Below are 12,779 nucleotides of genomic sequence, written 5' to 3' on the forward strand. Positions count from 1 at the left end.
CACTTAGAATATACTAATATAGTTATCTTTATAATTATCATTCTTGGTGTAAACAGGCCTTAATAGTGTTACTTCAAATGTATTTTGTGTATTTTCAAAATTCAAAATACTGTATTTGTATTTAAATACATTTTCCCACACAGTATTTTTTATTTGTATTTAAATACATTTTTCCACACAGTATTTTGTATTTTTATTTGAAATACATTTTGATGTATTTGTGCCCATCTCTAACCGATGGCTAAAAAACTCAATTTTAGACAGAAATGAGAAAAATGACACTCACAGTGTTTTATGGCTTCTGGGTCAAATCATTCCCTTGAGACTCAGTGAGGCTAGATGATTGATTCTGTCATATTACACCCAGCTTTAGACATCCAAAAAACTGAATTAACCAGATTTTTTTTTTTATATGCAGTTTAGACTGTAAACAGGTTTGTGTGCGTAAGAATACATACGTTCTTCACTGGATTTTGGAATGTGTGTGACATTTCAAGTTAAAGAGCATCCCTCCCACCAGTGATGGTAACACAACCCAGATCATCTAAACCAATTTCACACTAAGAGATTCATAACTCTCCATTCATAACTCTACCTGCCCCCACGTGTTCAGCAAATCATGTTGGGTTTTCCTTAATGACTCAGACTGTGGAGACCCTGAGAGGAAAATCAGATCACACAGGATGTTGGCATGATAGCAGCAGCTGCTGGAGATCTAATAACAATGCCAACTGAGCTTTATTAGAGTTGATCAAGTATATGCTTCACATTACAAACACAAGTAATTTGTATGGCACCTATGAAAGTCTCAAGCTCTGATATTCAGTGATATTTCGTCATTCCAGTAAGAATTCTGTTGTTTTGAATGTGTCAATGACAAATTCAACTCTAGTTACCAATATAAAAATATAGCTCTTTATACAATACAGATTGTTTCAAAGCAGCTTTGCAGTAATAAACAGGAAATTAACAGATTTAAAAACTTAATTTTAAATTCTGCTGTAAAACAACTCTAAATAGACAACAGTTCAAGTCAGTTCTGTTCAATAACTGGGTCAATTTATTTAATTACGAAACAAGTTCAGCTCAGCTATCAGAAGCTCTATAGAAAGCATTAGTGTTGTTACTGAGCTCAAGTCAGTTCAATGTTGATTCAATTCAGTTCAATAACAGTGTCGAAGTTGCAAAATTCATTAATTATGAAACAAATTTGATTTGTGAATGAATCAGATCTATTTAACTCAGTTCAGTTCAACTTTTGTTTTCATCCAATAGTGTCAGTGCAATCATATGGATAATATTATTTAATATTATGAGCCAGATTTACTAAATAAGGCAAATTAGAATGAGACTGCATTTCCATAAATGCTCTGATGGGAGTGTAAATTCCTGACAATGTGCAAATTAAAGAACGCAGATTCAGCTAGTTCATTTCCACAAGACCAATGCAATCTACCAAGAGCAGCACAATTTAGCAACCATCTCTGGCATGTAAAGTGCAAAATAGTTTAAGACATGCTTATTTGGACATGCAATAATGGTGTAAATACCAGTAAACTGACTTCGTGAATCATGTTGCATGATTTATTTGAATACTCTCCTCCCATAAATTTTGCGTCTGAAAGGGAACTTCCTACAAATGCTTCCAAAAACTGCCCATGCCTTTTCATTGCTTATTTTTATTTAGTAAATCCTCACAGGAGATTTTTAATGCCAAAAGACGGTTTGCACTAATGCAAGCTGTTATTAAATCTGACCCTAAGAGTCCTTTAAACCCAACTAAGAAAAGCAAAGACAACAGTGGTAAGGAGCCCTATCTCTATCTGGTGACAGAAAAAACAAACAAAAAAAAAAACCTTAGGAGAAACGAGGCTCAGTCGGAGAGGCAATTCTGCTCTGGTCTAAATGAAAGATTTAGAGGGGGCAGGTGTAAGGTTGTTAAAAAACCTATATATCTTGGGTGAGTTGTTCATTGTGAGATAAATATGATCATTGGTGAAGTGTCAACCAAATTGTCACACCTTCTATAAACCTGTGCTCCTTGTGTGTGGGACTGTTGCTATCTAATTACCGTTGTTTAGTGTCTCAGTCACTCCTGATTGGATTTGAGAGATTTACATGAAGTTGTTGTTTTGTTTAAGGGCCTCATGTGCTGTCTTCCTATGCCAAGACAGAAGACAAGCTATTTAAACATCTCTTCAGCAACTACCAGAAATGGGTGAGACCAGTGGAGGATCTAAATGGAACAGTGCAGGTGAAATTTGGCCTGGCTATCTCCCAGCTCGTGGATGTGGTGAGAAGTAGTGATGCTGAAACAGTATTCTCCTTATCAAAATCTTGTCTTACAATAAAACATCACATTTAAGTAATCTACATTAGGAATGATCTGTTTTTTTTTTTTTTGGGGTCAGGATGAGAAGAACCAGCTGATGACAACCAATGTTTGGATGAAGCAGGTAAAGCAGGACTAATCCATCAAGGTTTATCTGATTAATTTGAAATATGAATAATTTTTTATTAGGCCTTTATTTTGCTCCTGTCATTGTGTTCTGTTCTGGTAGTATTTAGTCATTGGTACACAACTGACACACATTGCTTTCTTTACTGTTTTATTTGTGTGGGGATCAGCTTTGCAAATAAATTCTTGTCTCTCTGCATTCAGGAGTGGACAGACATGAAGCTCCGATGGAATCCGGATCACTATCTGAGCATCACCTCCATCAGAGTTCCCTCAGACTCCATCTGGATTCCCGACATTGTGCTCTATGACAAGTATGTGGTGCCACTCAGTGCCTACTGTACGAGTCAGAAAGGAAACCAGACAGGGACAGAACCTGACATTTAGTCTCGCGTAGCCAGACCTTCAGACTGACGGCTGAAGGTCTGGAATCCATGGCAGCTTTCATTGGCCATGGCCTGCCCATGAGGTCGTTTGACCGACATGTCAAACAACACAATCACGTTTCGTTCAGGGTCACGTTTCGGGATGTGGAAATGTTGCCGCAATAACAGACCGGTGTATAAAACGTTTGGACGTATTTTAAAGATTCTATGCTGCGAACTTTAATTATTTCACATACTTTTGAAAATCCAGTGTTTAGTTGATCCTGATAAACGCTTGTCTTCACAGTTGTAATCTTATTACGTGAGGGGGTTTGGCATCACGGCATCTTTGTTTCCAGGTGGAACATTAAAGAACGTGACACACACGTCTCCCGGAAATCCTGTATAATTCAACCAATCCGATGACGACTTCAAAACTCCTGAACTGTTTCCACTTTTGTGTGCCATATGCATCAGACATTTAGCCAACGTACCGTGGGCGTGACGTCTGAGGCTGAGACTACCTGACGTTTAACATTTCTGTTAGAACAATAAATATCATAGAGATTCATAATATTTTTTATGGATATTAAGAGTGGTGTTATGCGTACCTATGCCTAAATTGTGAGTAACCATTATTATAAAATACCTTTTTGAATGTGAAGAAGAAGAAAGCAGTTTGGTAAAAGATAGTCTGTTGTGAATTGAAATCATTAAAATCGTGAAAAATATTTATTTTGAAACCTGATCAAGTCTAAATAGTTCTAATGCTTGAGTTTTATTTTTTGTAACCTGACAAATGAAAACTAAACGGTTACGCTGCACATTTATGGTTTTACAAGTCAAATCCTTTGTGCTCAACCCCTGTAGAAATGTCAGAGAAACCCGTTTAGAAAATTATCGTTTCAATTGTGTCAATATTTATTTCCCAATGTCTCCAACTTCTTGCCTTGCTTGTAAAAGTACAAAAAATTTGACTTTTTTTAATTGAAAGGCTACTCTGATTAAGAGAGACAATTTTTACTTTCATTTGACTATATGAGAATGTTAATTTTGGACCTGCCTATATCTCAGCTTGATGACTGAGTGATTCTCATCTACAGTGCAAATGGTAATTTCGAGGCCACAGTGACAAAAGCAGTGGTGAGATATGACGGCACTATCTCCTGGACCCCTCCTGCTAACTATAAATCTGCCTGCACCATCGATGTGACGTTCTTCCCCTTTGACCTTCAGAACTGCTCCATGAAGTTTGGCTCCTGGACCTACGATGGTTCCCAGGTATCTTGTTTTCGACTGTTATTGAATGCATGAAAAACCAATGTTTACATCTAGAAAGGAAGAATTTAACTAAAAATTCACCTAAATTTGACCTAATTAGCTATAGTAACCACTTTAATCAAGCACAAGAAAAGTAACTGAAATTACTCATACTCTCTGAAGCCATAGTTTTTTTTGTGTTTCATATATGGAAATGTATGTAACAACTGCATAATATTCCCTTTTTAAGGTGGACATTCTCCTTGAGGATGTACATGTGGACAAACGTGACTATTTTGACAACGGTGAATGGGAGATTGTGACGGCCACAGGTAGCCGGGGTTTGAGAAGTGATGGGACATTTTTCTACCCATCCATCACTTACTCCTTTATTATCAGACGTCTTCCTCTTTTCTACACACTCTTCCTCATTATTCCCTGCATTGGATTGTCTTTCCTGACCGTGCTGGTGTTTTATCTTCCATCAAATGGAGGAGAGAAAATCTCCCTCTGCACGTCTGTCCTCGTCTCTCTTACTGTCTTCCTTCTGGTTATAGAAGAGATCATCCCTTCCTCCTCAAAGGTGGTACTCTTTTTAAGAATTCAAAGATATATTAAGTGATTTATATATTTAATTGATGTGTACTGTAAGTCAGTGTGCCACACACATTTTTACACATCATTTCACATGATCGTCAGAAATAAAATTGTTTTTCAGCTATTAGATATTTTACTACAGATGTAAGTTCATTCATTTAGGCATTGAAGTGCTTTTCTGTATTTACTTTGGGGGCCCTTTTGTCGTTCTGTAGTTGTGAATGCTTTAGATGTCAAAAACTCAAACTGCAATATATAATTTCTAGTTTAAACCATATAAGTAACTCTTTTGAATATATGGTATGGTGTATATGATGTATCGGTAACACTTTGGTATAGAGAACAATTCTCACTAGTTGCTTATTAGCACGACTATTATTAAAATGTTGGCTGTTTATTAGTACTTATAAAGCCCATATTCAGCATCCTACCCAATAGCTAAACTTAACAAATACTATACTAACTACCGATAAGCAGCAAATTAGGAGTTTATTGAGGCAAAAGTCATAGTTAATTATTTATCAATAGCATATTGAAGACATATTGAAATTATTTATTTCCAGTGATGATTGTGATTGTTTTCATTCTTTCGTTCTCCTTTTCAAATTGCCCAAAACGACTTTTTGCTCTGCTCTTATGTTTTCTGTCCCAGGTGATTCCTCTCATTGGAGAATATCTGGTCTTCACTATGATCTTTGTGACACTTTCCATTGTCATCACTGTCTTTGCCATTAACATCCATCATCGCTCCTCATCTACTCACCACAGCATGGCGCCCTGGGTCCGCCGTGTCTTTTTGCACCACCTGCCTAAACTGCTCTGCATGCGCAGCCATGTGGACCGCTACGCCACCACCGCTGTGAGAAACGGAAGAGAAGGGCTGGGCTATGGGAAGAGTTCGGGCCAGGATACCACTCCTCTGCTCAATGCAGAACTTAGTCTGCGGGCAGCCTTAGAATCTATACGCTACATCACACTTCATGTGGTGAAGGAGAATGAAGTCAGAGAGGTAAGACTGTTATTGTCTCACTTTAGACTAAATAAACTTTGAGTTCTAATAAATTCTAATCTAATGCCTCCTTTTAGGTTGTTCAGGACTGGAAATTTGTGGCCCAGGTTCTGGACCGGGTTTTCCTGTGGGCATTTCTCTTAGTATCACTGCTTGGCTCTGCTCTGCTTTTCATTCCTGTCATCTATAAATGGGCCAACATCATTGTTCCCAGCTATGCAGGAAATACCAGCTAAAACACATGAATGTATAAAATTGAAAAATCTTTGGCTTAGATAAAGTTTTTGCATTATTATATTTATTACTGTAGTCCTCAAAACATCTATGCAACTTGTGGCAATTGAGCGCTGTCATTTATGCTGTAACTTGCTGCATCACATTATACGTTGTATGTTATTTCATTACAATAAAATTTACAAGAAAAATTACTTTGTTAAAGTTATTGTGCATCATGAAGATGTTATTAGAAACTTCTTAAGGTTATATAATCATTGTTTTACTAGGCTGTGATGTTAACCGTAATATATGTCATAATACATAATAATTCCAACTCCAACTTCCTGTTCATGCATAATATGTCCCGCTCCAGATTCCTGTTTAGAAAATACATCAATACAGGACAAACTTATCAAGTTATTTCATGGGATTAATAGAAGAGTTTTAGAGGAATTGTTTAGACCAAAATAAAAATTTGATGAAAATTTCCACACCCTCGATGTAGATCTATTTGTTTCTTCATCATAACTGATTTGGAAACATTTAGCATTACATCAATTGCTCTCCAATGGATCCTGTGTAGAGAATAGGCTCCATCAGAATGAGAGTCCAAACAGCTGATAGTCCATTTGATTCTCTGTATGCAACAAAACAACGGCTTACTGGGAAAAATCACGGTGCCTATTGCCAGTCCAACCCTGTCAACAGTTAAAACAAAACATGTGAAACAAAACAACAGTTAAAACAAGAAACATAAAAACCTTCGGTCATACTTTATTTTAGGTGGCCTTAACTATTATGTACTTACATCAAAAATAGATACAATGTACTTATTGTGGTCATATTGTATTGTAAAACACTTTTGCTGGGATTGAGGTGGGATACGGGTAAGGTTAGGGACAGGTTAGGGTGGTCTGGGTAGGTTTAAGGGTGGGTTAAGGTGTAAGGGATAAGTCAACAGTGTAATTATAAATGTAATTACAGAAATTAATTACAGATGTAACTACATATAGGTACTTTTAAAAAAATATAAGTACAATGTAAAAACATGTATGTACACAATAAGTGCATTGTATCAAATTATTAATTTAAATGTAAGTAGCCTACATAGTAGTTAAGGCCACCTAATATAAAGTGGGACCAAACCTTCTTATTTTATTAACACACAATCACATAATTCTATAGTTTGACACACATTAGTAATTATGCTGATTATACATATTTAGATGCCTTTTTTTCTCAGCTCGTGTCTTTAATAATTCATTTAATTAAACCTGTGACTGCATTGTGGTTCAAGGGTTAACTCTTGGTTATTCAACATCCAGTCCCTCACTGTGAAGATGTTCACTAAGAGTCTTTGTGACACTTGCTTTGCTTCTCACTAGCAAATTCACTTGACAACCCACTGGCTTCATCTAAGGGTAAGAGGGTTTTTCCTTCTTCTATTATTTGTATTTATTTATTTTTTTGTTCAGTATGTAGGAAATGTTCTTGTTTAGATAAGTAAAATAACATTGTTCTAAAACCTGTTATCTAGTAACCTTGCAAAATATATTTTCAGTATATTTTGTCTTGTTTTCCTGTAGAAATATCAAAACAATATAAATGAACAAATATTGTTTTTCTCGTTTACTATTAGAAAACAAGATAACTTTACTGTAGAAGTAAAAATGTTTCAAAAAATAAAATGTAAAAAACAGAGGTTTGTTTTCTGCTGTGTGCAGCAGATTTTAGATTTCAAGTTCCTACATTTTTCTTAAACAGTGTAACACTAGAGAATGAGTAAATTCTGTTGAAGCCAAGCAACCAGCTTCACCAGACAGAACTGCAAACACAATAAGCTTGTTTGAGATGACAAACACCTCGCCTTGAATGTAGATGAGAGTAGATGGCTGCAGCCAGAGAAAGGAACCTAATAAGAGCTGGCAAGAGCTGTCAATGCTCTCTTTACATAGTGGACAGGCAATCTACATGAACAAATGCAAATTATTTTAAAAATATTGCATTCACATCCGTTGTTGCTAATTAAGCGGATGCATCCACAATGTGTTACAGTTGATATAGATAACAGGATAACATTAGACAAATACAAGACATCACAGGTGTGAGCCTCGCTGCTCAGCGTTAACGTCAAAACTGATGTCAGACTGATGGCATTTTTAACCAATGTGTTGAATAATCAAGCCTGCATGCTGTTGATCTGATGTATAATACATATTTACAAATTATGATGGGCGAATTTTAAATGATTTTTACCCAATACTCGTTAGCCGATTTGGGTCTAGGTGGGCCTTCGTTATTTTAGCAAGTTCCTGATAAGGAAACAACAATTTTGGTTTTGAAAAGACATCATAGGACCTGTCCCAATACCCACATTTGTGGTCGTGGCTACTTGAGAGACACGACATGAAATGAGTGTGCAAAACTGTTAAAGGTCTGAAAAATCCCAAAGCTCAGTGCCCTATAGCTAAATACACCAGATCCACACTTTCTCTAATGATATCGCTCAGAGTGGTATTTGGGGCTAAGCATGAATTGGGGCTGAATTAAATATTACATATAATTTGGTGGTAAAACATAAAGTGTTGCACATTGTATGTGCAGAGACAAGTACTCTCTATATGTTGTAGAACATTTGCAACTGCTTTTAATCTCTTAATTACAGGTAGAAGCAGCTCAATAATTTTTATCTTGTTAATAAACTTCTCAGTGTCTATTCAGAAGTTCCTAAGTACTGAAAATCAAAGTATATCAAATAAAGGTCTGTGAAAAAGTTACATTCCACACACGTGCGGTCTTCTTGCTCACTTGAACTTGGGCCAACGACAGCAAATACAATGTGTAAGTAGACAAGTGGCTGCAAAGAGAACAAGTGTGGACATTGGGACAGGCCCGTTCTCAAAGAGAAAGCTAACAGAGACACAAATGACCCACACACCCCCATATCTACAATTGGTCCTGCCCCAAATTAACCCTAACCATAACCCTGGTTTAGGATGATCAAACGGAGCAATGTTTTGATAGCAGAACAGAAAATTAACCTGCAAATGGAGTATATGTTGTCACACTGCATTGAATAGTAAATTATAAGATGGGAGGGGAAATTCATATATTAGCTTAAAAACTGTTTTGCATTGTTTCTTGAAGGAACCTAATGGATCTAAGAGGATACTTCAACAGAATCGGGTTTATTGGACCATATGACAAACCTGATCTGGACACTTTATGCACCATCCATAAGCTGCATGTTATGACCATTCCATTTGAGAACCTCAGCATCCACTGCGGGGAGAAGAACACGACGGACCTGAACATCATCTATAATAAATTAGTCAAGAGCAATCGTGGAGGCTGGTGTTGTGAAAACAACCTCTTGTTCTCATGGGTCCTAAAGGAGATGGGTTACAAATACACCATACTAGGCTCCAAGGTGTTTAATAAGTTCCAAAATGATTTCCACCCCGTGGACTCTCATCTCATCAATATGGTGGAGATTGATGGGAAGCCTTACATTACCGACGTGAGCTATGGAGTGTCATGCCAACTGTGGTATCCCTTAGAGATGATCTCGGGTAAAGATCAGCCGCAGCCTCCAGGTGTGTTCTGCCTACTAAACGATGGGATGACGTGGGTTCTGGAGAAGACTTCAAGAAAGCAAGTGGTCAAAGACAAGGCCTATGCTCATTCCAGCCTCATTGACAGATGCCTGACAAAGAAAATGTATTGCTTCCCATTAACACCCTGTGATAAAGAACATTTTGTGGAGACCCTGGATTGCCTGCAGACCCGTCCTGATTCTCGGTTTGTGCTTAAGTCCATTTGCTCCCTTCAGACGCCCAACGGCTTCAGAGCTCTGATTGGCTGGACTTACAGCGAGATCACATACAACCCTGAGGAGGACTGTGACATGTTGGACATGAAGGAAATCCCTGACTGTGAAATTGAAGCTGTGCTGAAGGAAAAGTTTAATGTGGTGTTAGTTAATAAATTCACACCTAAAAACAAAAAAGCAAATTATTGCATGTAATACAAAACTGTACTATGACCCATGCCATGCATCTCAGTCGACAATACTTGTCACCAGAGATGTAAAAACTATAAATCCATTTAATGCTTTTAAAACTTTTTAATGCCCTCAAATAAAATAAAATAAAATAAAATAAACAGCTTCTTTTTAAAGGACAAAAATTCTCATGTGTGCCAAATGGTGTAGTTAAGGCATCTACCAGCAGGAGCTGACAGGGGCATAGCAAAACTTAATTTTCTTTAGGAAGTGACAAACTGGTCTAGCCAATAGAAGAGTTTCAGGGAAAGTCTAACCCTGAATGCAGCACTGTTTCTGTGTGTAGTACCTTATATAATTAATGTACTGTTAAAAGATTGTTTAAAAATTATTGATGTATGTTTGTCTCAGTGATTGATGTAAACATGTGCTCCAAAACAGTCTATTTACACATCTACTGATTAAATACAGCTCCATAGTTTGTGCCAGCAACAATGTATTTTGAATTATTGGCTGATGAGAACATAAAAAATGAGATGATATTTAGAAAAACAACAATAAATAATTCAGAAATTTCATGAGAAATTGTTTTTTTTTCATCAATTGATGTCCGAAAAGATTCAGGTTAAGGTTAGAATCACCCCTTTAAACTATAATCTAATTAAACCTTTACCTCTTCACTTACTAATAAAGTCTGCAAATGTTTGTCCAGGGTGCTGATAAAACAGAACACAGATAGCATTGTGAGTTAAAACTGGTTACAACAGGCCAGGTTAATGTTTAAATTCTGCAGTTTTGAGTTTGCCGCAAGCATGTCACAGCTAACACACCTAACATTCTCTCCAAATATTGCAATCTTGGATTAAAAAGTGACAAATTATAATGCATCAAGCCAATACTGTATTATATGCAGTGTTTTGGTAAATTTTTGTCCCATTCTTTGCTACTTATGTAATGAGAAGCACACTGAACTGGTACAATGATACATAAAGACAGTATGTAGGCCCAAAAAGGCAAGGATATTTAGTTTTCAGACAACATTCTGCATTATGTCACTATCATTTCTGTACCAAGTTTAGTGTGTTGCTCATTACATTAGTAGAAAAGAATAGGACATACATGTAAGATATGCAAATATGTCACTACTTCCTTTTTCTGCTGCAGCACTTGACACACAGACATCTAACTGTTAAAAATACAGAGAGAGTGAATATCAAAACAATTGCAAACAATGTAACTGCAACATCTACTGAGTAATAGGAGTACCAAGGCAGTTTGTAGGATTCTGAACGAAGGTGAGCAGCACCTTTGTGTCTCATTACAAACTCAATCCAGAAGAGCGCACTGTCCAAAGGTTTAACTGGTGTATCTCTGTGCAAATGTGACAGTCTATGCATATTCATCCTGTAGGATGGATCATTGATTAATTCTTGCAGAGCTGTGTGAAGTGTGTTTTGATCTAAAGTTGCAAGGGAAATTATCTTGGCTCCTCCCCTGTCTTGTAATCGAACAAGATTGTCATACTGGTCAAAAAAAAAAGGAATTCCAACCACTGGAACACCATGATACAAAGCTTCTTGAACCCCATTGGTTCCACCATGTGCAATAAAAACTTTAGTCTTTGGATGCCCTAAAAGATCGTTCTGTGGCATCCAGTCAACCAGTAATGTGTTGTTGCCTAAAGTAGATGGTCTCTTTCCAGTGTATCTCCAAATCACCTTTTGAGGGAGCTGTGCAAAAGCTGCTGCTATTTCTGCTGTTATCTCATCTGGTAAAACACTGATAAATGACCCCAAAGACATGATAACGACTCCATGCTCTCCAGAACTTTGCATGAAGACTTCCAGGTCATGTGGAAGGGCCTTTGCTGGTTTGCAATGGAAACCGCCAATGTAGATGATATTTGGCATTGTTGGACGTGGAAATTCAAAAACAAAATCAATCCGCATGAGCCATATATCAGCGCCTTGGAGCAGTTCATAAAAACGTACAGGTGGATGGAAATATTTGTCACAAAGTGCTTGGTACTGTACCAAATTAAAATAGCCATATTGCAAGTACATTAGCAAATAATAAAACATATTTTGTACTCGTTGAAAAAAGTTCATTTTGTCTGTGTTTCTAGATCTTGTGATAGGGATGTAAGACAGCGGTGATGGAGCGATTTCAAAATGTCCCTCTCCAGGAGTGGTCCATCTCACATTATATACCATGGGTAACTTGAATTTATGAGCCAGGAAAACGCCTGCACCCCACACCGGATCAGTGACCACCAGATCGTATTGCTTTTCCTTCAGTGTCTTCATAATTTCCTCACTTTCAAACATGTTTGTTATAAGCTGACATACCATTTCATGCATTTTATAAGTGTAATTAATTGTATCCAAATACAGCCTAACAGGGCCCAGCCAGTTGCTCTTTCCTCTTTCATAGTTGATTGCTTCGGACAGCATGTTTTCTACAAATTCTTCATCCATTCCTTTGGTGTTAGGTATGGTTATAGAGCCATAATAAGTAGAATTCTCCTTGATGAACCAGCTATTTGAGCTGCGTAATACATCAATGCTGTGTCCTTGACTATGTAAAGCCTTGATGAGGATGTTCATGTTCACCCAGTGACTTCCCTCCAAAGGCACCACCAAGATTTTGCCGCCATCACAGAGAGAACCAAAAAGGATTACGATTGGTATCCAGAGTGGGACAGAAACCATATTCTTAGAAAATGGTGACATCTTTCTGTAAATGATAAAATAATTGGATTACATATATTGGATAATATTATTTTATGCTGTGCAGTACAGTATAGTCAGTAAAATAAGGAAATAAATAGATGTACTCTGGTGGCTTACAGTATTCGTGTCACCTAGTTAT

General features: G+C 37.0%; 3 protein-coding genes across 3 annotated transcripts; 2 read left to right on the forward strand and 1 right to left on the reverse strand.

Annotated features, from left to right (window-relative positions):
- Window positions 1–1,733: 1,733 nt before the first annotated feature.
- LOC306842639 (neuronal acetylcholine receptor subunit alpha-5-like) lies at window positions 1,734–5,925 on the forward strand (the record flags this gene model as incomplete). The annotated part of the gene is given in 9 exon segments (XM_079373598.1): window positions 1,734–1,803; window positions 2,142–2,360; window positions 2,363–2,371; window positions 2,374–2,456; window positions 2,663–2,772; window positions 3,927–4,104; window positions 4,334–4,666; window positions 5,333–5,689; window positions 5,767–5,925. Coding segments are annotated over 9 exon segments (1,518 nt in total).
- A 3,134-nt stretch (window positions 5,926–9,059) lies between these two features.
- LOC306842588 (arylamine N-acetyltransferase, pineal gland isozyme NAT-10-like) lies at window positions 9,060–9,932 on the forward strand (the record flags this gene model as incomplete). The annotated part of the gene is made up of 1 exon (XM_079373537.1): window positions 9,060–9,932. The coding sequence occupies one exon, from the start codon at window positions 9,060–9,062 to the stop codon at window positions 9,930–9,932; it is 873 nt and encodes a 290-aa protein (XP_079229663.1).
- A 1,118-nt stretch (window positions 9,933–11,050) lies between these two features.
- Window positions 11,051–12,640, reverse strand: LOC306842784 (UDP-glucuronosyltransferase 2B31-like; the record flags this gene model as incomplete). The annotated part of the gene is made up of 1 exon (XM_079373847.1): window positions 11,051–12,640. One exon carries the CDS (start codon window positions 12,638–12,640, stop codon window positions 11,051–11,053), a length of 1,590 nt encoding a protein of 529 aa, XP_079229973.1.
- Between the last annotated feature and the right edge of the window lie 139 nt (window positions 12,641–12,779).

This window comes from Barbus barbus (assembly GCF_936440315.1).
Source record: "Barbus barbus genome assembly, chromosome: 23".
NCBI classification, from domain to species: domain Eukaryota; kingdom Metazoa; phylum Chordata; class Actinopteri; order Cypriniformes; family Cyprinidae; genus Barbus; species Barbus barbus.